The sequence below is a fragment of the Pteropus medius genome, unplaced genomic scaffold, assembly GCF_902729225.1.
Source record: "Pteropus medius unplaced genomic scaffold, Ma_sr-lr_union100, whole genome shotgun sequence".
Lineage (NCBI taxonomy): Eukaryota > Metazoa > Chordata > Mammalia > Chiroptera > Pteropodidae > Pteropus > Pteropus medius.
The window spans coordinates 27,180,571-27,205,081 of NW_024354875.1; the positions used below are offsets into that span (position 1 = coordinate 27,180,571).

At 34.0% G+C, this 24,511-nt stretch overlaps 1 protein-coding gene across 14 annotated transcripts in view; it reads right to left on the minus strand.

The window, feature by feature from the left end:
• Positions 1-16,534: 16,534 nt before the first annotated feature.
• Positions 16,535-24,511, minus strand: part of LOC120596971 (sodium channel protein type 3 subunit alpha) — a 78,273-nt gene continuing 70,296 nt past the window's right edge. For 10 of the 14 annotated variants that reach the window (XM_039855557.1, XM_039855546.1, XM_039855552.1 and 7 more), the window contains exons 21-26: positions 23,190-23,462; positions 22,295-22,348; positions 21,394-21,531; positions 20,281-20,385; positions 18,700-18,970; positions 16,535-18,195 (exon numbers count right to left, since the gene is read on the minus strand). In XM_039855557.1, the coding sequence (XP_039711491.1) occupies positions 17,000-18,195; positions 18,700-18,970; positions 20,281-20,385; positions 21,394-21,531; positions 22,295-22,348; positions 23,190-23,462 (2,037 nt within the window). In that variant the 3' untranslated portion in view covers positions 16,535-16,999. The remainder of the gene's footprint in view (positions 18,196-18,699; positions 18,971-20,280; positions 20,386-21,393; positions 21,532-22,294; positions 22,349-23,189; positions 23,463-24,511) is intronic. The other 4 variants (XM_039855559.1, XM_039855551.1, XM_039855560.1 and 1 more) reach the window with 1 other exon arrangement.

Sequence of the window (24,511 nt, forward strand, 5' to 3'; positions counted from 1 at the left end):
CAGAGAGACAGAGACAGAGACAGAGAGAAACAGAGAGAGACAGAGATTTATTGTAAGAATTGGCTCCTGTGGTTATGGAGGCCGAAAAGTTCCACAATCTGCCATCAGTAAACTGGAAAAACAGGAAAACCAGTATTGTAATTCAGACAGAGTCCTTGAAAATTGAAGTGGCAGGGAGGGGATGGCGATGTCTGATGGTATAAGACCCAGTCTGAGTCGGAAAGGCCAAGAACAAGAGCCTAGAGGTCTGAGATCAGGAGAAGATGGATGTCCCAGATAAAAGAGAGAGAAAAAATTTACCTTTTCTCTATATTTTTGCTCTATTTAAGCCCTGAATGGATTGGATGATGCCTACCCATACTGGTAAGGGATATCTTCATGACTTAGTCTACTGATTCAAATGCTAATCTCTTCCAGAGTCATTAACAGACACACTGAGAAATCATCTTTTCTAGCTACTTGGGCATCCCTTAGTTCAGTCGAGTTGACACATACAATTACCCATTACACTCCCTCACTTGTCTGCTTGGGATGATAAGACTGGAAGAGCTGAGAGATGATTGGGCATCTCGCTCTCATCATGGCCACTTGGCTAGCTTGGGTTTCCTCACAGTGTGACGGTCTTGGGGTAGTTGGTTTTCTTACATAGTAGCTGGCTTTCTCCAGAGATGAGTTTTCTAAGAGACAGGAATGAGGGTCCTAATTCAGAAATTGGCATAATATCACTTCTGCTGTAATCTCTTGGTTAAAGCAATTGCAGAACTCATCCAGATTCTCATTTTTCACACTAGAGTCTATCTTATAGGGTCTCCATGAGGATTAAATGACCCAGTTATACAACCCTTAACATGATACCTGTCAAATAGTCTACTTCATCAAGTGTTAGATATTATAATTATTTTTACTGCTGTTATTATTTTATACTATTATAAAATAAAGTAGGCAAAAATTAACCAATGTTTCCTATGGTTTCAATTTAGTTTTCCTTTTTAGAATTTCACCAGTTTGTGCTTCTTCGAGTTAAACTTTTCTTTCTTTGCTTGGCTATTGTATTTGCATCAGTTTTTCTATACCAGTTATTCCGGTGGAGATGCAGAGTGCTGCAGTGCTACAGAACAGGCTTCTCTCCAGACTGCACTTCACTGTGAGTGACCTCATATTAATATTTAGTAGCAAGCAGTTTCAATTCAGGAACTGTCAAACAACTGGATGTGAAGCCTGGGTCAGTTTCTAAGTCATAAACTCTGTTTTATATATATGTATATATAAAATATATATATATATATAGATACTTAGAGCTTGTGCGTGATCTTCTTGCTGTTTTGGGACAATCTTCCCCAAAATACCCTTATCATAAAATTTTTATTCCTAATTACTACTTTACTTATCAGTGTGCCATTTCACAATGTGAAGCTAACATACCACATTCAGCAGCCCTTTATTGCTCTTTAAATTTTAGTACAGATGCCAAAATCGAATGTTTAAAAAAATGTCTTGTTCCCTGAACAAGCCCGAGCCTGTCTGATCTCGGAAGCTAAGCCTGGTTAGTATTTGGATGGGAGATCACCCAGGAAGACCAGGTACTGTAAGCATAAAAAAAAAATAAAAAAATAAGAGATCGTAAAATGACAAGTTCCTTGCAATCTGTAAGGTCAATCAAGGGTTGCCTCGCCTAAAAATATATATATATATGTCTTGCACTAAATGTGAATGACAAGTCAGAGTGATAAATCATCTTCCTGAAACTGACAAACATGGGAAACGACCCATTTCAACTTCCTCTCTAGATAACTAGATAAGTCATTTTTATTACTTTAGTTGGTAAATTTGAATACTTCACTTGTAAGTACAGTAACTTTATATCTTTTCTTTCATGAAAAGACAAAGGCAGATATAATACTGACAAAATGTTCAAAACTAAATGTGTAATTCATATGCAATTAAGAATGTGTAGAATAAAAGCATATCTCAAAAAAAAAAAATGCTTCAGTGTATCTTCTCTAACCTTGGTTAAAATGGTAAAGACTAACGTGGCTTAACACGCACCATCCCCTCCAGATCTCACTTAATACTTACTCCCAAGGCTAACATGTTTGACTTCCTGCCAACTGGCAAGGCAGCACCCAGCCTCCACTCTAAAATTTCCTTTCCCAGAATAGAATTTTAATAGAAATGTCATTTGTATGTATTAGTAGTAATAGTAGTTCTAATTTTCAAATTTGCTTCTACTTAGGTAATGAAAGAAAAGCATATTGTTAAGAAAAATTCCCATCCATTATAGCACTTTTTAAAAATGTGTTTCCAGGATATGTAATCCTAGTTTTCTTTTTAACAATATTACCAGTTATAATACTGTCTTCCACTATTTGAAAAGTAACTCATAAGTCTTCCACTATTTCGATGTCAACTCTTGACATTCACAATTAGCCAGAAAACATTTGTAGGCATATATCCCATTTCTGTTGCCTTCTCATACTCTTGGGTGCCTAAGTATTACCAAGAGATCCCTCACTCTTGGGAATTTGTTCATTTGGATAACAGGGGTAATGAACTTGAGCAAATGAAAGTTCTCCTAGAAGACTGAGTTCTACTTTCCTAATGACTTGGAGTGGACTCAACTGTCTTCTAAGAATCTGATTTGACCTCAACTTAAAATACAATAGACTTTAGATGACTTCATTTTCTAAGACTATGTACTTGCAAACAATCAAAAAAATTTTGTTTTGTTAGCATAGTAACCTCCTCATGTGCACACTGTTCATACACAACGAATCTGAATAGGTCAAGTTAATCTAATCAGAACTTAAATATCTATGTAAAAATACTAAATTTTATCTTATTTTCCCTTTAAAAACTATATTTAATTAGTACTACCTTAATATGCATTCATTAAGATATAGAGATAAAAGCAGACATTAGATGGCATAAACTACTTTATATTGTGTTAATTTCACATCATATGAAAAAGCTGAAAGATAGTTTACTCTGGTGGTTAAAACCAACCATGGGCTTAGGAGTCACCTGGGTTTAGGTACCTGTCCTTTAGTGGTTATGTGACCTTGGTTCTCTTTCTAACCCTAAGCCTCAGTCTCCACATCTGTGAAATGGAGATAAAAATAGTGCTTCTCTCATATGGTTGTTGTGAGAATGAACTGACATAACTCGTTCAAAGCGCCAAGTATGGATTTTAGCCCTTATATGTTAGCTATTCATACTTTAAAAATTAAAACACTAAGATATTTTGAAGCTGAAGGTGAAATACCTCCAATTCTGTATACTTATCAGGTGTAATTTTTCCTTTCTGTATACAATTACAATAATCATTGTCAGAATGGCAGGCATATATATTACTTGATTTACCTAAAACCATTAAATTAAGTACCCTGAGTATATTTTTTTCAGCAAATTGTATATGATGATTCATCAAAATCAGCATGGATATTAGAATATATATTCTGTGTGTATGCTTTTTGAGGATCCTCATTATAGAATTTCTTTTCAAAAAGTAACATGAAAAAATAAAATAACCATTGTAAACTTCTTGGTGCTAATAGTACTAATTTCTTTTAAATCCCTACCCATAAATACACTCACATGGATGTTTATGCTTGTGTACATTTCTGTAATGCAAAGGCATAAATAATTTGTGCATTTTTTTGGCCAATATCCTGCTTTTTCTTATTAAATAATGCTGCTATTTTATATAATAAAGTTATCCTACAGATATCCCGCCAAAGAACATTACATATGTACAAGATTAATCATAGTGGTATCATTTGTATTAGGAGAAAGGTAGCTAATTTTTCTGAGTTTAAATATAGGAAGTAAAGTTAGAAAAGGTAAGTTTAGCAGCCACTTAATAAGCTCTTATGCTGGCTTATCATTCTTCCTTTGGTTTAATTCAATATTATCTTTCTCTTCATTTGTTTATTTGGTCAGTTTGATAAGTCACACAATATTTATTGTCCACTCTGCCAGGAATCTATGCTAGGCCTTGCACTATTATATGATCTGTTCCTTCAAGCGGCTTATAGCCTTGCTACCTAGTTGGTTAAATCCCTTTTATTCTTCAGGTTCACTTAGATATTCCTTTGAATAGGAAAGTAGTGAAGACTGGATTAAGTGCCCACTTTTCTGTTCCCATGGCAGCCTGTATATCCCCCCATTGCACGCACTTTTTTAAGCCTTATCACTCAGAATTAACATTTCTAGCTTGTTTCTCTGTGCCCCCTTGTTTCTCACAGTCAGTAAACTGCATGAGAGCAGAGAGTGTACTGTATATTCTTGGCCAGTGTTGTTTTCTCAGCATTTTGCACAGTGGCAAACACAGTAGATGCTCAATAAATTTGTTAACTGAATCAGTGATCGTCTTGCCTGAATTTTGCTTTGACCTCTCCACTGTCCCCATTTATATTCTTTGCTTCGTTTTTCTGTGCCTGTGTTTAATTATTTCTTCTGTGTGTGTATCAGTGCTGCCTGACTCTAACTGGGTGAGACATTGTCTATTTAATCAATCTTTTCCATGTCCAGAGCAGAACAGTTCATGTGATCAAGTCTTTTAAACTCAGAACAACTTGTTCTGAAATTAAATTGTTTTAAACTCAAGGGCAGTTTTCTATTCTCTCACACCTGATTCTCTACATAAAAAGATATTCGATAAATATTAAGCAATATCAAATGTGATTTCAGAGAAAATATTGACTAAAGATAGCTGTGAAATGGCTAACATAACTGATAGCTTTAGAGAGGCATTATGCACAGGGTTTGAATTTTGGCAGGTTTGCCACCAGCCACATCTGGATTTCAATGTTGGCTCTGCCACTGGTTTTGTGATCTTGAGCCTCAGTTTTTTCATCTTTAAAATAAGATTATTAAAATTTGTTTCATTAAGTTCTTATGAAGGATAAATAGGATAAAATTTTATGAATACCGGGCACATAATACAGTGGTCTAATTGTTGTTTTACTATTTTCTTTCTGGACAATTTATAGTCTTTATTTAAAGATAAAATGGGAGATTCTTTATACTTCTTTACATTATGCCTACATATTTATTGGCTTATTCTACAAAAAAAAAAAAAAAAAGAGAGAGAGAGAGAGAGAGATTTTTAAATAAACGTACAAGCCTAGGGGTTTAATAATTCTGGGCACATAGGAGTGCATGCAGTAAACAAAATCATTTTATGTTGCAGCTTTCAGAGATGGAGAAATCTGGAGACTGGACCAGAGTGTTTGGAGGGTATAACTGCTTTTAATCAGCTGGCCAATAAGAAGTTCCAATTCCAAAATGAGTTGTAGAAAGAACTATTTATGTCAAGAATTGAGTTGGCCACTTTAAACTGAATCTCAGGATGTGTCTTTTTATTTTGAAGGAAATGATTGCTCAAGTGATATGCTTTTCAAAGCACATTATTAAAGTGGAAAACAAAATTTATAAAATACATAATTTTTTAAAGCAATATTGAAATCATTTTATTTGGTGTGGAGACTAGAGTTGGAAATGAGAACCCTTGACATCAGCTTCTTCAACTCTAGAGTAGATTAAGTTCTGCTGTTTTATTCCCCGTGTGATAACTGTGAATTGTGAAATCATTAAATATTTGAAGCTGGATTAACTTCTTGAAGTAAAATTTGAAAATTAAGAAAAGGGAGATCACATGCACATATATATTTGAGATTTGGGAAATGCCAAATTTATTTCCCTGTATCACAAACAAAGCTAGACAATTGTAGGTCTTTGCTGGAGCAAAGCTGGCCTACAAAGGTTACTGCAACAGACAGCAAATGTGAATGTTTTTCTGGAGGCAGGGAGACCCAGAAGTAGAGCTCAGAAGGTGAAAGCCAAGTTTTCCTGGTTCCTTCTACTAAAAACCGTTTCAGAGACATCACTTTTTTCACCCTACGATGAATAAGGAGGCGAACAGACCCTGGAAATATTCTTTCCAAACATTTCCCTCTGGGAAAACAAGGAGCATGCGTGTGTGTGTGTGTACGTACATATATGTATTTTCTCCTTAATTTTTATATAAATATGGATGTTTAACGTATACACACTGTCACACACACTGCTTATGGGAAAGAAAGAAAGGAGAGAGAAAATAAACAGAAAATAGAAGAAAAATCTTCAATTGCTTCAAGTTTCAAAGTGAAAAGTTAAAGTAGTCATAAAAGTCCAGGAATATTAGCTAATTTACTGAAAATAAATTGCCATCATTATTTCTATTTATCTTTGATTTTTTTATTGTTACAATTAACATTACTGTTAATTATAACAGTCATGAAGAATTTAAATATTAATCATGGCATCAGTTTTTAGAATGTTAGACAAGTATGGGTATCCCTTAAGAAGTGCATTTTGTCTTTTCATTATAGTTTAAGATCCAATTTTATGAAGCATTTTTCATTTCTGGTTCATTTTCCATGTTTTTTTTCCAGAAAGAATTGGGTTGGAATTATGTTATAGATTCCTGTATTTATATGTTTGAGTGTGCTTAAAGAATCTAGAGAGATAAAGTCTTCGGTAAATCAATATTCGTTTATTTATAGGTTAAAAGTTCCATCTGTACTATCCATCATCTAAATATTTTAAAACATACCAATAACTTTAGTGTTGTATATAGCTCATGAGTAATGTATAAATCAAGACATTCAGGGCATCTTTATATAAGGACTTTAAAAAATTTAAAATAGTACCTGTATTTTCTTCTGAATTTTTTAAGGGAAGTAGCCTGCAATAATTAAAAATAGTTTACATGTAAGTTTATTATTTATTTTATTATTAATTTTCTTACATACTCCTTTTTCTTGTTTGGATTCTCTCCTAAAGAATACAGGATGTCAATATAAATTGAAGGTGTGACCATGATTTTCTAGACAAAGTAGCTGTGCTTTGAATTTAATAAGACTACAGAATAATGGTAGAAACATTATTTATGCTTGTTCAGAAAAATGAAATATAAAAAAATGCTATTAAATATCGCTGGCTCACATTTTCACTTTTAATTACCTTTTAAATTCTAGTTGAATCAATTTGCTCTTTTTTGTATTATAAATAGGGCATTTTTATAAAACAGGTTTTTAAATAAGTACTAATAGATTTTATAATTCTATTCGTGTTCGTTTTAGTCATTTTTAAGAAGTTTGTTAGTTTGTGCTTATCTTTCTATACACATTACTGGTGTTTAATGAAAGATTCCAATAACTAAACTGGAATATAACTTTCTTAAAGAATTTATATATTCTTGTTATAATATTATGTTTATTCTTATTACTAATAACTTGCTATTACATGGAACGATTTAAATATACTGTAGTAGTAATAACTTTGTCTTTATTTACTGAACCTTAGAAGAGATAAATGGCTTTTCTAAAAACAGCTCTTTGATCTGTTTAAATTTTAGCTAAGTAAATAAGTGATCAGAGTATCCTTATTGTCCCTGATACTGTGCGTGTGCGTGTGTGTGGTGGGAGTTGTTTGTATTCCTTTTCTTTTCTCTTTTAGTGTTCTAGGTTATTGCATGATGTCCACAGCAAGCAGGAAAAGGGCTCGCCGCTGTGTTCCCATGCTTGCTCCAACCGGCCCTGCAGTTTCTGCTCCGAGGGCAGAGGAGGAGGCCTCTATGGTCTCCATGACAACCCTGTGTCCTTCGGGAAGCTACTCCCAGCTAAAGACCTTCTGAGAGATGGGGGAGGGGCCCTTTCTGAGGGAAATCTCACCGTATTTCCCCTCTTTCCAGCGAAATTTGCTTAATTGTGTCTCTCTTTTATTGTGTTTCTACAGAATGCTGTTACCCAAAAGTCACGCACCAAAACTTGATTTCATAAACTAAAAGGCCATATCACAAGGATTTTTTCTAACATCTGTCAGTTTCTCATCTCCCCATCCCTCTTTTGTGTTAACTTTATCTCTAGTTCTCCAATTACCTGAAATTATTTTAATATTACTGATCACTGGAAAGCCAAACACCGCCTTAGCCTGGGAATATTGTTGCTATACATTATGAATATTTGAAAGAAAAAAATTTCCTTTCCTTTGCTTTTTATTTAAACAGGCTTTCTAGTGTAATTAAAATTGTAACCGCCTACACGCACAAAAGAATTTATCATTAGACACGAGATGTGTGCCATATGTTATACAAACCTAAATTTACCAAATAATGCATCAGAGGGTTAGCATTTGCCTCCCATTTGTCACAAATTCTCAGCAATATTTTACATATATATTTTTTCCTTTAAATAAGCTCTGTTATAAAATAAGTACGTATTTTATCTTGTGGCTATACCCTGTAATGGTAGTGGGCTGGTACAGGAATCTTCCCTTTGTTCTCTACTTTCTCTCAAGGCAGTCTCTTCCAGACTTGGGCTTTAACTAGTATCCTGAATCATATGAGTTACAACTCGTGTCAAGATTATCTTGGATCCTGTACCCTTCCTTAACCTAGGGTGGAGGCTTATACGGAATGAATTTAGACAAGCTGGAACTACATTTCCCAGAATTCCCTTTGCGGTGTGCCTTTGGTTTAGCATGGCCTCTGGGCCGAACGGAGGCAGCCGCCATGTTACTTTAGGCTTTGAGTATCCCGCATGACCCCAAACACTGTGATAAATTAGGCCTGTTGCTGTTCATCTTAAGGAAGCACCAGCGCAGCGCTGGGGCCTCAAACTTCTCCAGCTCCATCATTCGTCTTTTCCACCTTCTCTGGGTCCTGGACTAGGCCGCTGTGCAGTTACGCGTTGCGGAGTCCTGCTTCTTTGGCAAGTCGTCCACCCTCTTGATCTCTTTTGGCTTCTCTTGAGACCTGGGCCAGGTGCGTGTGCGGACAAAACTTGGCTAAATTAAATGAGAAATAGAAAAATCCACAATTACATAAAAGATTTTAACGTACTCTTCTCAGCGATTAATAGAATAAGCAGACACTCAGTAAATACAGATGATTAAACATTGACTATGTAAATTGCGGTACCTTACAAGTGCAGAGTAGAAATTGTTTTCAAATACATACCGAACATTTACTGAAGACTATATGTCATCTATAAAGTCCCTAAAAGATTTTTATTTATTTTAAAAATTTTATTGTGGTAAGAACACAACATGAGATTTACCCTCATCAAATTTTTAAGTGCACAATACATTATTATTGCCCATAGGTATATTGTTGCACAGCAGATCTCTAGTATTGCGGGATTCTCGAACAGAGAGACAGGACACTGAGGCTATAAGCAGCAAGCAGCATTTGTTGATGTAGGCACGGGCTCAGCAGATTCTTATCCAAAGACTGAGCCCGGATTGAAACATAATGGGCACTTTTATAGTCTTGTCTTTCCTACAGAGCTACAGATGTAAGGAAGAACATTGGTTGGCAAGCTATGAGAAAACTGATGTCTGTCGGAGAGTCCCTGGAAGGGGGGAGTCAGTCAGGAATGAGCTTGTTAGAGGGGAAATGGCCAGGCAGGGTCAGGCTGCCACACCAGAGCTTATTTATCTTGCTTAACGGAAACTTTATACCTATTGCTTAATTACCCCTCTCCCCCATTTCTCCCTCCTCCAGCCCCTGGCAACCATCATTCCAATCTTTAAATCTATGAATTCGAGTATTTTAGATATCTGGTATAAGTGGAATGGTGCAATATTTGTCTTCTTGCCATTGGCTTATTCCACTTAGCATAATGTCCTCAAGTTTTGTTGATGTTTCAAATTCCAGAACTTCTTTCCCAAATAGTATTCCTTTGTATGTAAATGCACATTTTCTTTATCCATTCATCATAGGTGGGTTTTTAGGTTGTTTCCACATCTTGACTCTTTTGAATAGTGCTGCAATGAAAGTGAGGGCGATAATATCTCTTTAAGAGACTGATTTCAATTCTTTTGAATAAATAACCAGAGTGGAATTGAGGAATTTTACGGTGGTTCTAGTTTTAATTTTTTGAGGAACCTTTATACTGTTTTCCAAAGCAGCTACACCATTTTGCATTCCCTCCAACAATATGCAAGAATTCCAATTTCTCCACATACTAGCCAACACTAATTTTCTTGGGTGTGCAGATTAATGTTTTCCATCAAATTTGGGAAGTTTTCAGCCATTTTTTTTCTTTAAATATTCTTTCTTTTTCTTTCTCTCCTTTTGGCACTGGAATTACACATATGTTGGTGTGTTTAATGGTGTCTCACATTTTTTTCTGAGGCTGTTTATTTTTATCTTTGTTCTTCAGATGATGTAATCTTTATCATTCTATCCTCAATTTTGCTGACTTTTTGTTCTGCCAATTCGAATTCACTGTCGAACCCCTCTAATGAATTTTACACTGTAGTTACTGTGTTTTTCAACTCTAGAATTTCTGATTCTGCCTACCCTCCAAGATTATTGTTGTTATTGTTTGCTTCTTTTTTTTTTAGAAAAAATTTTATTTGTTTAGTCATCTGGCTGAAGTAATTTTGTAAAGTCCCTTTCCTCTACTGTGTGCAGATTCTGATTTCTCTGCTCAGATTGTTTTCTTTATTTTTCTCTCTAAGCCTGGGTACCTTGGTGTTGCCCTAGGGTCAGTATTATCCACTTATTGGTCAAAGGTGCTCAAGCCCATTTATCCAAATAAGTTTTTACTCTTTGTCATTGGATGTGTGTGTGTGGCTTGGGGGCAGCTATCACAGTTTAAGGAATTTGGGTTTTGGACCCTGTGTTCAGCCAGGGACTAGTAGCTTTGATTTCTCTCTGTTCCCCAGGGAGTACAACCTTAGACATGCATGTAATTTTTCAGACTCCTAGAAATGAATCTGAATTTATTTTTAATCTTGGCCTCCTAAGAGTCCCCCCTGGGTTAGAGTGGTTCATCGTTCAGTCAGTGTTTGGTCAGAGATTGCGTTTAAGCCTCTTGAGCCTTATGCTGTCATATGTGATGGATTTATGTCCATTTGGGGAGTCCTTTCATGCCTGCCTCATGTCTTGTTCTGATTTCGCCTAGGCGAATGAGGCCTAGTGAATGTACAGCCTTCTTGACCCACAGATTGGCTGTGACCATAAGAGAGCTCTTTTCAGATTTCTCTTTCCTTGATTCACTATTAAACTTCTGTCTACTCTGTTGTTTTGCATGTGTTATAGAGCTGATAGCCTCTTCTTAATGTCCATTAAGATCTCTGCTGTTTTTGACAACACTCTTAGACATGGAGTTCTATATTTTCTGTTCCAAATGCAGTCAGTACCTTCAGGAACTGCTCTAAAGCTTTTTGTCCTTACCCGCAGTTAGATCTAAGACTCCAAGTGTATTCCGAGAAGGTAGATTTCTAATTTAATTGCATACAAATCATAGAATATGATGTAGTCTGTATGATATTAATTATTTGAAAGTTTTCAACACTTGCTTTTTGGTCTATCATTTAATGTGTTTTAATAAAGGTGATGTACATTTCAAAAATTATGACATTTTCAAATATTGTTGCAGAGTTCTTTATGTGTCTAATAGACAAAGCTTTTAATTATAATCAAAGATTACATGTCCTTTTAGGTTTTTCTGTCCACTCATTACATTCTGACTATTGTTAATTCCCATTAGGTTATTTTTTATTTATCTTATTTTTCCTATTTTACCTTCCCTTCTTATGCTTTTGAGTGTATTAAATATCAAGTTATATTTCATTTTCCTTCTATACCAGTTTTAACATTTTCACTCAATTTGTTTTTCCATGTTTATCTTTGAAATTTTAATAAGCATTTTAAGTAAAGTTTAAAGTTAATACCTTTATCATCCTATTCGTTGTTTTTTAAAATTTTGTTTTAATTTTAATTATTATATTCTTTATTTCTAGAAATGGCATAATATTCTTCAAATATGTCACATAGTTTATCTCTCACTATTTATATTTTCTTCTTATTTTTTAGTACTACTAAACATACTTATATCTGAATACTTAATGGATATGTTCTCCTCCTCTCACTCTGCAGCTTTGTTTTCTCATTGTTTACTTTGTTATTTCCCTTATTATGAGTTTATGTTTCTTAGACTTTATTTATGGATTTGTGGGATATCTTTGCGATCTGGGCTGAGGTGTGGTCTTTCAGAAAGGATTTCAGTTAGTTTCTACTGGGAGCCTGGAACCACTAGCAACTTCCATCTCCTTTAAATTGCAATTTGGCTTGCAGTATTTGTACTAGGTAGGTAGTATAAATTTGGGCCATAAAACCAGGTGAATTCCGGGCCTATGGGTATGAATCTCAAGAGAGATTTTTTTCATAAACCCAGAGCTAAGGCAGGACACAGAAGTTGCTTGCTAAGTTGCCTTTCTATCTACCAATTCAAGATTGATTTTTAAAAATGTTTTCTTCAAGTATGTAGCTTTTTGTGGGTCTTGAATTTATTCAGGATCTCTAACCGTCATTGGATCCAAATATTTGTCTTCTGTTCCCTATATGCAGTCAATTAAAATCAAGCTATAGGTCACTGGGATCCACAGAAGCCTAAAGAGCAATCTCTGAGTTCAGTGCTTGCTTATCTTTCTCTATAAGCCCTAGGGAATTTCCCTTGTTTTCTTATAAGCCCAATTGTACATTAAAATGGCCTCTTAACAATATTTTATTGTTTTTAGATATTTTTTGATAGGAAGGTTTTAGGATAGTTTTCTCATTACATAATGGAAATATATATTTATTTAAAAAACCCAAAAGTTATCACACTACCAGTGTACTCATGAATTATCAAAAGTGAAGAATATCTACATGATTAAGGTTCTGAAATAAAACTTACATTTTTATCCATGCAACATATTTATAATCAAGGACAACTAAATAAAACTATTCTACTGACAGAATTGATGAAGTTTTTTGTTTGTTTGTTTCAGTAGCTTCTGCTAGGAAATAGACATTACTCATAAACCACAGTTACAAGGAATACAGTATTTCCAAGATATTTGTATATTGTTAACTAATTATATAGGTGGATTATCTAAATTTAGATGCTTATAAATTTGAGTGTCATCTCAGTAAGTCTGAAAAAAATTACTGATATTTTTTGTGGCATTTAAATGTTTTTGTGTGTTCCTACAAGAACCAATTCTATTAGCAATATATCTGAAGACCAATAGTCACTGATGCTCTGCCAGTCATTGCTGATAAAGGAAAAAAGGGTAAAAAAAATTAACGAGATATATCCCATTCCTTGGATGTACTATACTCTGTTAGAACAGATAAATGCAAAGGAGGTAATACAGCACAATATAATACATACTGTCATAGATGCACATTAGGAATCTTGAAGAAAAATGATATACTCTGCTTGGGAAAATCTGTGGAATCTTCCTAAAAGATGATGATATTTGAGCCAGTTCTTGAAAGATGAGCAGTGATTTATCAGGGGGATAAAAGAGGGAAGGACATTCAGTCAAAAGAGAGTAGCACATGCCAACTCAGGAAAGCTATTAATACATTGTGTAATTGAGGATTATGTGATTCCATGGGAGAGGGGGCATGACTTGTGGAGTGGTGGCCAATGATAGATGATAGTAGTGGGATATGTGAGAGGCAGATTATCTAACATTTTTTTTTTTAACTCTATAATAAGAAGGGGAGATTGATTCTCTCAGCAGTGGGGTGCTGTCAGGTTTAGAAGGTTTTAGGTATGTACTTCAGTATGTCAACTGGCAGAGTTGCAGAGTACAGAAAGAGATTCTGGAGAGAAGAGGCGGGGAGAAATACTGCCACCAAAAGGACCTTTAGGAGTAACAGCAAATGTTTGAATGCATCAAATTATTAATTCTTTTCTTTGTGAAAAAGATAAAACATTTTAGATGTGATTATAAGAAAAGGATGTGCATCTTTTATTTTTTGATAAAAACAATATATTCTAGGGAATACAAAACTTAAGCCCAACTTCTTCAAGTTTTGTGGCAAATGTTAATTAATAACCAAGACAATTGGTTAGAGACAATTTTACAAACGACTAATGACTTCTTTGTTTTAATGTCTTCTGTTATATATCAGGCATTGTTTTTTAGAAATCTGTAAGATCACAAAGAAGAAACAGTCATTCTTTCATTATTGAAAGCATCCTTTAACTTCGTAGTATAAAATCTTTGGGAATAAGACTTTTAATGGGGCTAAAGTCAAGGCCAAATGTTGTGTTTCTGTCTATTTAAAGTTATCTCAGTAATGTTTTAAAAAGTATATTGACTCTTCTGGCTATTTTGGAAGATGATTATTTAGATATAATGCATATCAATTGATTGCTTGGATAGCGATTACATAATAGGATAATAAAAAGGCTAAGGATTTTTGCAAAGTAATACTTGACTTCTCTGTGGTGTTGGCAGATCTGAAAATCGACTTGAACAGAAAAAAGCCAATGAATTCCAATTAAGTCACCTTATAGCATTAATGTTGGAGAAATACGAAACGAATATTTAGATCCAATTCGTCTTCAAAATATATGTGTTACAACTGGAGTAAAAATATTTGGTTTTGACCTGACATAAATCCAAGGGACCCTAAAAAAAAGTTAATATAAATACTTAATCACTGCATCATTAACACTTTACCTGTAAGTAGGAGTTTATAAAATGTATTTAAATAACAAAGTATATAATATTTATTAACTACCAAGAAATTTGGAAATGGTATCAATTACATTAAGAGGAGTTGAGATTAAAATGCTTACAGCCAAGGTAATTAATTGGAATTGATAATCATTGTAGATGGCTACTGTTATTGTACCTGCACATTGGAACAGGTGGGTTTGATCCTTTGCACATACAAGAGTTCATAAAAACTGCTTTTAATACCCTTTATTCTGTAGTCCTGCTTAGTCAATCATGCAGTAGGATATTATAAGAATCATGTGAACTTCTGTGTATACAAATGTCAGATCAAGTACAGGTTTCATTAATTATGTATGTTTTAAACTTCCAGAAATAAAAAAAAGAGAAAAAAGAAAAAAAAAACAGAGGCTAATAAATTAAATACAAAAAAATGAAATATTTATTCTTTCGGCTCGATAATGACGTAGCTCACCATTCTTTTTAGTAATAGCAATTCCCTGCATGCAATTCATCAATACACTACAAGTAAATAGTTTTGTAAAATGAATTAACATTAAATTTTTGGTTTGTGCAAAAAACAAAAAATTTCTATCATGTTAGGTAATTGCACAGCTTTGCCACTTTGCTCATGGCTAGAAAGGACAGAGCCCATGTCATATCTCTAATAGCTTTAGTGCAGCAGGAATTAAAAAAATAAGACTAGTCTACATAAGCAAATACTACAAAAGTTGAGTAAAAAAAAAAAACCTTCCATGAATAAAGGATTATATCGAGGCAACCATAGTTGGTAGAAAATGATCTAGATTTGAGTGTTTGATCAATGTATCTCTTATTGGCATGGTAGAAAATATAACAAAGAAATTCACAAAACCCATTGTCTAGCTTTTATTTTAGGAAATTATCCATTGAAAAGTCTTATGGATTCAAAAGTTTGGAGTTGTGATTAAAAATAAAAAGCAAAAGCATAAAGTAAAATAAATTGCCGTGTCATCAACCTGAAAATAATTTTCTTATGTACAAAATGCGACAAATAAAATTGATTATATTTTTACATTATTTATATTTAAACAAGTTTTGGACGTATTTTTAGCAAAATATGAAGTATAGGTTTTGACAATAGGCTATATGCAGTGTATTTCCTTGAAATCTAGAGAGACACCATATGACACTCAAGTCAAATTAAAAATGCAAAAGTAAAAGTACTTTTAAATAACTGCAAGCTATTCTGCTTGACATACTAGACAGAGAGCTGGTTGAATTCACTCTACCACCAACATGTGACTCCTAACCAAGACTTATGAAGAATGGATCGAGTAAAACAGAGCAGCATAGGCAATAGTAACATGCATTAGTGATAGTGTTCAAACTATTCATGTTTAATGAATGGTACAGGATACATCCCTGTTGGAAGCTCGCAAAAGACGCATACACTGTGGTACATATTTGATTTAATAGAAGTTGTTTATCAGGCTGTATATATACTTATATATATATACATATATATATATATATTTGCCCAAACATGCACCACAGGATAAAATAACTATTTACATAACGAGGGTGTTTAATTGACATAAAATATCAGCTTTGCTAAGAGTAGAAGATGGCAAAGCAATACTGCAGCAGAAAGTGGAACAACTATTCTAAAGCGATACTTTAGATATACTTTTCTAGAACAGATTTATTAGATTACTTTTTTTTTTTTGGAAAGCATTTAACCAAAATTAAATATAGAACTCTGGAACTTGGAATAAAATTTGCACTTGCTGAAACAGAATACTTTGCATAAAAATAATCTTTTAAAAATTAGAGGAGACTTTACAGGCACATAACTGTTCAGATATAAACAAACATAACAGACTAAAACACTTTCAAAATTAAAGTCATCTAGAAAATGGAAGTACCTGAAATTGTCGACATTAGAATTTTGTTTCTGGTTTTGAGCAAGAATTTTACCTCTTGGATAAAACGTTTTTGTTTGATTATTTGAGAAACTTTTGAAATAGGAACGCAGGATTCTTATAAACTTTTTTTCTCAACTTAAACCTCATTTACAAAAATAGTGGCATAGTATTATGAATAAACTATGAAATAAAGACCAGGGAAATCCACTAGAACAAATTTTGTAAAAATATGGCAGATACAGAAGTTAAAAATAGAGTGGGTGCAAGTACTGTACTAAGGGTGTTTGGTGTAGTTACATTGATCACTTTGCACAGCTATCCCTACAGTCTAGGTAGTCGTTGAGTTTCTCCTCAGCAGTGTCAGCTGGTAATGAAAACAGCAACCTTTGTCAGTGTTGATACCCTGACTCACAGAGTTGTAGAGACAGAGAGGTCACTGTCTTGTTATAGGCACTGACCATGAGTATTTGTTTAAACAGTCAGTTTGGCATAGACCTTCTCTGGGAGTCAGTTGACACACAGACTTTACCTTCGTAGGCTGTAAACAATTGATCACAAAGATAATTCTTTGTTTCTTTTTACTTTTGATTTTCCCTGACCTCTTTCCCTTTGCTTTCTTTTTCTGGTTTGTCTTTCTCAAACTTTTCTTTGTCTGGCTTTGTTACACTATCGTAGGAAGGAGGTGATGTGGTAGAGGAACTTCCATCTGTTTTTTCTGGGGTGGAGTTCCCATTTAATTTGTCAATAATCATGTCTTCTTTTATAGGTAAGTCAACCCTCCCTTTGATTGCCTCTTTACTGTATTTACTTGACACATTTTTTAACCTTTGCCTTAAAAGATAACATCTGAAATTACGCTGAATGATAGCAGCAGACACCTCCTCTTGTTTGCGTTTCAAAGTGGTTGTGATGGGCTCATAGGAGACTTTGGAGGGGTTCGATGCCATGAACCGGTCTTCCATCTGTATTCGAAGGGCATCCATCTCTCCACTCTCACCCAAAACACGCTTTGTAAAGGCAAATAAAATGTCAAGGCAGTGGATCCGGTCTCCACTGACCATGGGTAGATCCATGGCAATGAGCTGGACTTTGTTTGGTTTTGCTATGAGAAGAGGAGGGTCCAGGGCAGCTGCAAAATCAGAAAGCTTGGAGAACTCTATAAACTGAGTGGCATCGGGATCAAACTTCTCCCAAACCTCGTAGAACATCTCAAAGTCATCCTCACTCAGGGGCTCTGCACTTTCTTCAGTAGCAACACTGAAGTTCTCCAGGATGACAGCGATGTACATGTTCACCACAACCAGAAATGATATGATGATGTAACTGACAAAAAAGAAAATCCCAACAGATGGGTTCCCACAGTCTCCTTTAACTGAGCTTCCAGGGTGAATTGTGTCAGGGTCACAGTCGGGTGGTGCACTGTTGAGAATAGGTGCTAGCAATCCATCCCAGCCAGCAGAGGTGGTAATCTGGAACAGGCAGATCATGCTGTTGCCAAAAGTTTCAAAGTTGAACATGTCATCAATTCCAGCTTCCTTTTTAACATAGGCAAAGTTGGACATTCCAAAGATGGCGTAGATGAACATGACCAGGAAGAGCAGGAGGCCGATGTTAAACAAGGCGGGAAGGGACATCATCAGGGCAAAGAGCAGTGTGCGGATCCCTTTTGCCCCTTTGATCAGACGTAGGATTCGGCCGATCCTGGCAAGACGGATTACGCGGAACAAGGTAGGGGACACAAAGTATTTTTCTATCAGCTCAGCCAGAAACATGCCTTTGGAAAAATACAGAAAACAGATAAGGAGTGAATATCTTAGGCTTACATGAATGCTTTATCTTTGCAAGATCTATGAAAACAACAAATTTGTTATGAGTGTAAACCTTTGCTAAATATTTGGATCTACTCCCTAATTTAGCAATTAAAGGTTATAGAGTTTTATATAGTTATTCTATAATGTCATAAGCCAATACGAATTTTTGCAAAATTCAATAAATCTCAGGGTATGGCAATTTAAGATTATACATACCCAGCTATGAATAGTTATCCTCACATATGAAATGTGCTAATTACAAACAAAGATTATTTCTGATCTCTCTGTATATATTATTTTCTATTTTTGAATACCAACATTCTTCGGTTAGAGGAAAATGAACAAGAATATTAAACTTTAGATCTACACACATTATAATTCTCATATCTGATTTCCATGTTACATAGCTGTCAGGCCTTGGGAGACTTTTCTACAACTGCACCTCTCTGTAATTAAAGCATTCTTACCTACGATGGAGAGAATTACCACCACAAAATCAAAGATGTTCCAGCCTATGGTGAAGTAGTAGTATCTGAGGGAGATAAGCTTTAGCACAAACTCTCCAGTGAACAGGACAATGAACACAAGGTTGATCCGGGACAAAACTAGAGTCATATATTTGCTCTGGTCATCAGTTTCAACCATCATGGTGACCATGTTCAGGCAGATGAGGATCATAATGCTGATATCAAAGACTTGTCTGGTTACAAAATCAAAGACCATTCCTTGGAATTTGTTCTAGAAAAAGAGAAGAGAGAGAAGGTTCATATGCATATTTCATAAATATTAATCTAGTAAAATTGCAGACTGAATTCTTTCATATATGGCCATGAGATGTGTACCCTTTTCACATTATCCCCAAACAGCCTGTGTGTTCCATTTCTCTTCATGTTTAAAAAAGAGAAAGAAATGAAAGAAGTCATATGACAAGAACAAAACATAATTGGTTTATTAGATTCCATGGGAAGATGAACCTGAATAAGGCATAAAGTGGTGGCTAATAAAATGTGTGGGCTTTGCATGATTTTAATTACTATGATAATTTTTACAAAAAGTAATGACAGCTAATAATATTTACAAAGTAGGTTAATATAAACAGACTTTTAGATGGATGACTACCCAGATTGATTTATCAATATTTTCAGACTCTGATTGATAATATCTTTTTTTCCATCTCTCCCTCCCTCAAAATATGTCAGTCATTTTCTATTTAATTCTACCTCTTCTAACAATAATATTTAAATAACCTTCAGTAAAGTAGGTTTATGTGCTTTTGTATATCCTGTACCTCCTCCTCCTTCCCCCTACCCAGCTCCAACTATTTTCAAAAATATGGTAAAGTGAAGTCATTTATAGGATTCATGAGAATTTGTCAAGTCCCAGTTCTAGCAATTATTGTCTTTGTGACTTCGGACCTCAGTTTCCTTATTCCTTACTCATCCAACAGGATAGAGGAGTTTGAGTACAGCTCTGTGAGTATAATATATCGTTATTATGCCTTCCTATTATGAAACTCTACAGAGTATGCATTCTGAATAAGTCTTAATTTTTTTTGTATATTTGGTGAAACAAACTACTTTGATGACACCCTTTTCCTTTCTAAAAAGTTTATTTTCTAGTCATAAGAATAAAGAGAACAAATAGCATAGAGAGACGCCATGGGTGTGGGATGGGAAATCTGGAAAACTCCATCTACTTAAAAGGACAAGAGGGTGCCATATAACAAGATCGGAGAAGCAGGAATGAGGGGCATTGTTGGCAGCAGTAGGTGGCAGCAAAAACATGAAGCCTGCTTTAGAAGCAGATATCAGGAACCCTGAGTTGGAGGCTTTCAACTGACAAACTGTAAAGAACATTGCCCCTTTTCAAAGAACTTAGTAATTCTCATTTGAGTGTAGCAGTTGTGAATTGTGTTATACAATATGAACTTTACAGTTAGGGCATTTTATGTGTTGGTGTTATCACCCAATGTGTTCTGATCCAGAGCATTGCTAAGTTTTATCATATGGAAATAAGGCTTTGGAATGTTAAAAAAGAGTTATTCTTACTGCTGGCCGAGGTATGGGTTTCTGAGGTTTCTTAGATCCAAGTTTCTTCATTGCATTGTAATATTTTTTCTGTTCCTCTGTCATAAAGATGTCTTGACCTCCAAAGTAAAGACATAGTATAAAACTGGTTACAATCCCAGCATGTGGTATAATAGCACTTTTACAAAATATTTCTGAGTCTTTCCTTTAATCCTCTCTCAGTTTTTAAATGAATATTATCTGGCTTCATAAAGATTTATTCTGCTTTTCCCATCTATGTGAAACTCTGAATACTTTTTAATATTATGTAAAACCCATAATCACATAAAACTATGATTAGTACAGAATCTAATTTCATTGTATTATATTTAGAAGGAAGATCAGAGGTTTTGAGTATATTTTTATGAAAGAAAAAAATGTTTTCTTAGTCTCTTTCACTGTTGACAATTTTACTTCTTTATTCAACAATTTTCGAGAACTTCCTGTGTGCTAGACGATGTATCTAGTATCAGAATTGCATAGATATTTGACACAATGTCTACATGGAAAAAAAAAAAGCACTACAGACACTGCAGAGATAATCATAAATTCCAAGACTCAGTAACGGTCTCTATGTAGGAGACTACTCTTCAGCTATACCTTAAAGAATGATTAAGGGTTTGCTAAGCAAAGCATTCTAAGGAGAGAAAATATCCTATGTAAAGTCACGGACTTACAAAAACATGGCTTATTCAAGAAAGGACAGAACATCTAAGTAGCTGTGTGTGTAGCAAGTAATACTGTTGGTGGCTAGGTGGTGACTGAAGAAAGTAAATGTAGCAAATGTGGTGTGGGAGAAAATGAATCTTGAAAACTAGGTGGAGATAATTCTTGAAAGGCTCTGTAAACAAGGATAAAGCATTGGAGGCCCACTGGATGTTTTGAAGCAGTGGTCACATATTCGAGTTACTATAGCAGACCTGGAAAGGAGCCACTGACAAGAGAGGCTGGAATCATCTGCAGCTGAATCGACCATATAGTGAACGGAAAGAGTACCAAAATGACCTAAGTATGTCATGACTAAGAGTATCTGGTTATTTGGATATATAACATACAACCTCAGAATAGAGAAAGCCGAGAGCTGAGGATACTTATCTTCTTTTTCTGTTGGTTGAAGTTATCTATGATGACACCAATGAATAGATTCAGAGTGAAGAATGACCCAAAGATGATAAAGATGACAAAGTATAAATACATATACAGATTTTCTTCATATACAGGCTGAAGTTTAACCTAAGTAATATTGAAAATATTAAATATTTAAAAATACAATAAATACTTAAACTAAGTTAATTTGGTAAATGTTGTTACTTAATATAGACCTATTTTTGCCTTGCCCTGAGAGCATGTTCTGCAAAACAGTTCAATTCCAAATTAGTATGATGTAGTACAATGAAAGTTTGTAATTTTTATGATTGTTCTTGCATCTGTTTTCCCATTGTGGCTTACCTGTACATATTCTTTAGAGTAAATAGCAGTGGTGTAAATAAGACAAACATTTTGAGCCTATTATTAGTCTTATTATAATTTTTTTTTTGGTAATATTTTCAATTTGGGTTTGGGAATGCTGCCTCTTGGAGATATGGCTTTAATAAAATATATGTTCTGAGGAATTATTTTTATTCCTATTTTTAAATTTTAGTTCCCTGAAAGTTGCTTGCTTTATCATGATATTTTTGGGAGCTGCTTTACAAACTTTGGTTTATCATACTCTCCAGGGATGGGGAAAGACAAATTACTTCCCCACTGAGCAACTTTCCTAATCTTAAGAGTCTAATTTATTGGACCAATCTTATGACTTCTGATTCATGCAGTTAGATATATATATATTATATGGTAGACATATTAACTAAAAAATTATCTATATTGAAATGTACATACAATTGTGAATATTCTGATTATATCTAATATACAATTCTTGGCCTTTTAGTTAAATTATTACAAATATTCACTATGGAAAATCTAGTAACTATAAATAGATTTGAGTGATACTTACATCTCGTGAATCAACAGCGGCATACATAATGTCCATCCAGCCTTTAAATGTGGCCTGTAAATAACATATATTTGAATTCTGCATAGAAACCTAATCTAAGAATATGCATTTTACCATATGAGAATCTGACAATGTTGGTACAAATAACTTTTGTACAATATTATGAAATTTTCTATGAAAAGATTGAAATGAATTAAATGGATAATTAAAATTGAAATAGAACAAAATTTTATTTAGAGTCTGGAACTCATTTGTTTCTCTTGAAAGATTTTCTGTTTTTTTCCACACTAGAATTTAACTAGATTCGTAAAACTCTCATCTCAGTCTCAACTCCCTTTCATACCAGAAAGTAAGCTCTGTGATTCCAGTCTATGGCATATTTAAACACAACTCAGTCATTTTCATTAACTAATTATTGATTAGTAAATATACAGTCAAAATTATTAAACACGTTTTGAAATCCACTCCATAAAATGTGCATTTCCACACATAGTAAAACTATGCTCTTTAGATGTTGGTACAATTAATTAACTGGCTATTAATCCATACCTTTAATTCATTACTACAATATATAAATTGTTATTTTAATACATAAAGTTGCTCCTTTGGCAATGATTGCTACAGAAAACTAAAAATAGTAATAGCAGAACAGAGATCAATAATACAACAAGAAAAAACAACAGAAATATAAAATCATGTTAAAACATACTAAAAGCTGGACACGGGAAAACACATTATAAAATAACTACAAAACATCTTTACAGTAAGGTCAAGCTAATAGTATAGGAGTAATCATTAACTTTTTACTGTCAGATATTAATCATTCAAACAAGGAACATCAGAGAAAAATGATCTTACTTGAACTATTTTAAAAACTGACACAGTAGCCACTTACCACTTGAAGCAATGCGAGATAGCCAGCACCAACATTATCAAAGTTTACTTTCACATTTTTCCACCGAGCTTGCTTGCCAAGAGCCTGACAGTCACTCAAATTGTTAACTTCACTAACTTCAAACATGTTACCCGTTGTTGTGTTAACACAGTGGTAGAACTTGCCAGCAAACAAATTCACACCCATGATGCTAAAAATCAGCCAAAAGATGAGACAAACCAACAGCACATTCATGATAGAGGGAATTGCTCCAACAAGAGCATTCACAACCACCTAGAAAAAGACACGAAGATAAAGCAGCTTACGAATCATTAAAATGGAAACCATTTCTTTCATTTATTTAATACTAAAATAGATGTGAAAAGAATTAAATAAAAATCTAGGTAGACAGGTTGTTTCTTCTGTTATATTCTAGGACATATTTGATAAGGGAAAACAAATGGTGACACAACAGAAGAACTAAAGGATTTAAGGAAAGCAAAATATGTCAAAGTGTGAAAAGAAATTACAAAACCTGATATAGATGGAGTCAAAAAATGTATGCTGGGGAAAAAAAAGAAAAACAAAGATGCATTAAATACCAACAGAAGAAATAATCATTCAGTAATACATTTTAATTTTCAAGAGTGTTAATGAATGATTGATGATTTGAAAATATGATCAAACAAATCCTTTATAAATAAACAAAGTATTAATAATGCATTAAATCTATATCCTCAGATCAAGTTAACTTTTCATGGCTATGAAGAATGAGATTAGGAATTTACAAGGTTCTTTTATCCCCTATTGGTAAATTCCAGTTTTAAAAAGTATTTTAAATTAAGAAATGAGATGGAATTTATTTCTGGACACGAAAGTACTGAATATATTCAATCCCCATTATTATTATTCCAAATCTCTTAAATGTTCATTTCGGGGCACATGTTACCTCACCAGGCTGATCTATTTCATGAAGGAGAAATTCAGTCACCCTTCCTCTAATTAAATTCAGAAAATATTAAATTGTACTTTTAAATCTTTAGGGAGGTCAACAGCATCTTTTTCTTATCTAATTTAATTTGGCTTATATAGGATTATTTTGTTAAGCATTTATATTAAATGAAACTATTGTTTAATTTTAAAATATTATAAATATCATTTTAAAAATCAGCACCAAAGATTTTTAAGTTGATATCAAAACCTGAAATCCTTAATTGTAAAAATTTCATATGCTACTTGAATTTTATTTCTTTTAGAAATTAAGTCAAATATGTTATAATTAAGCCAGGTTTTTTTCTACTAAAATTTGTGTAAAATGACCTCCACAAGTTCACTTGTCATCA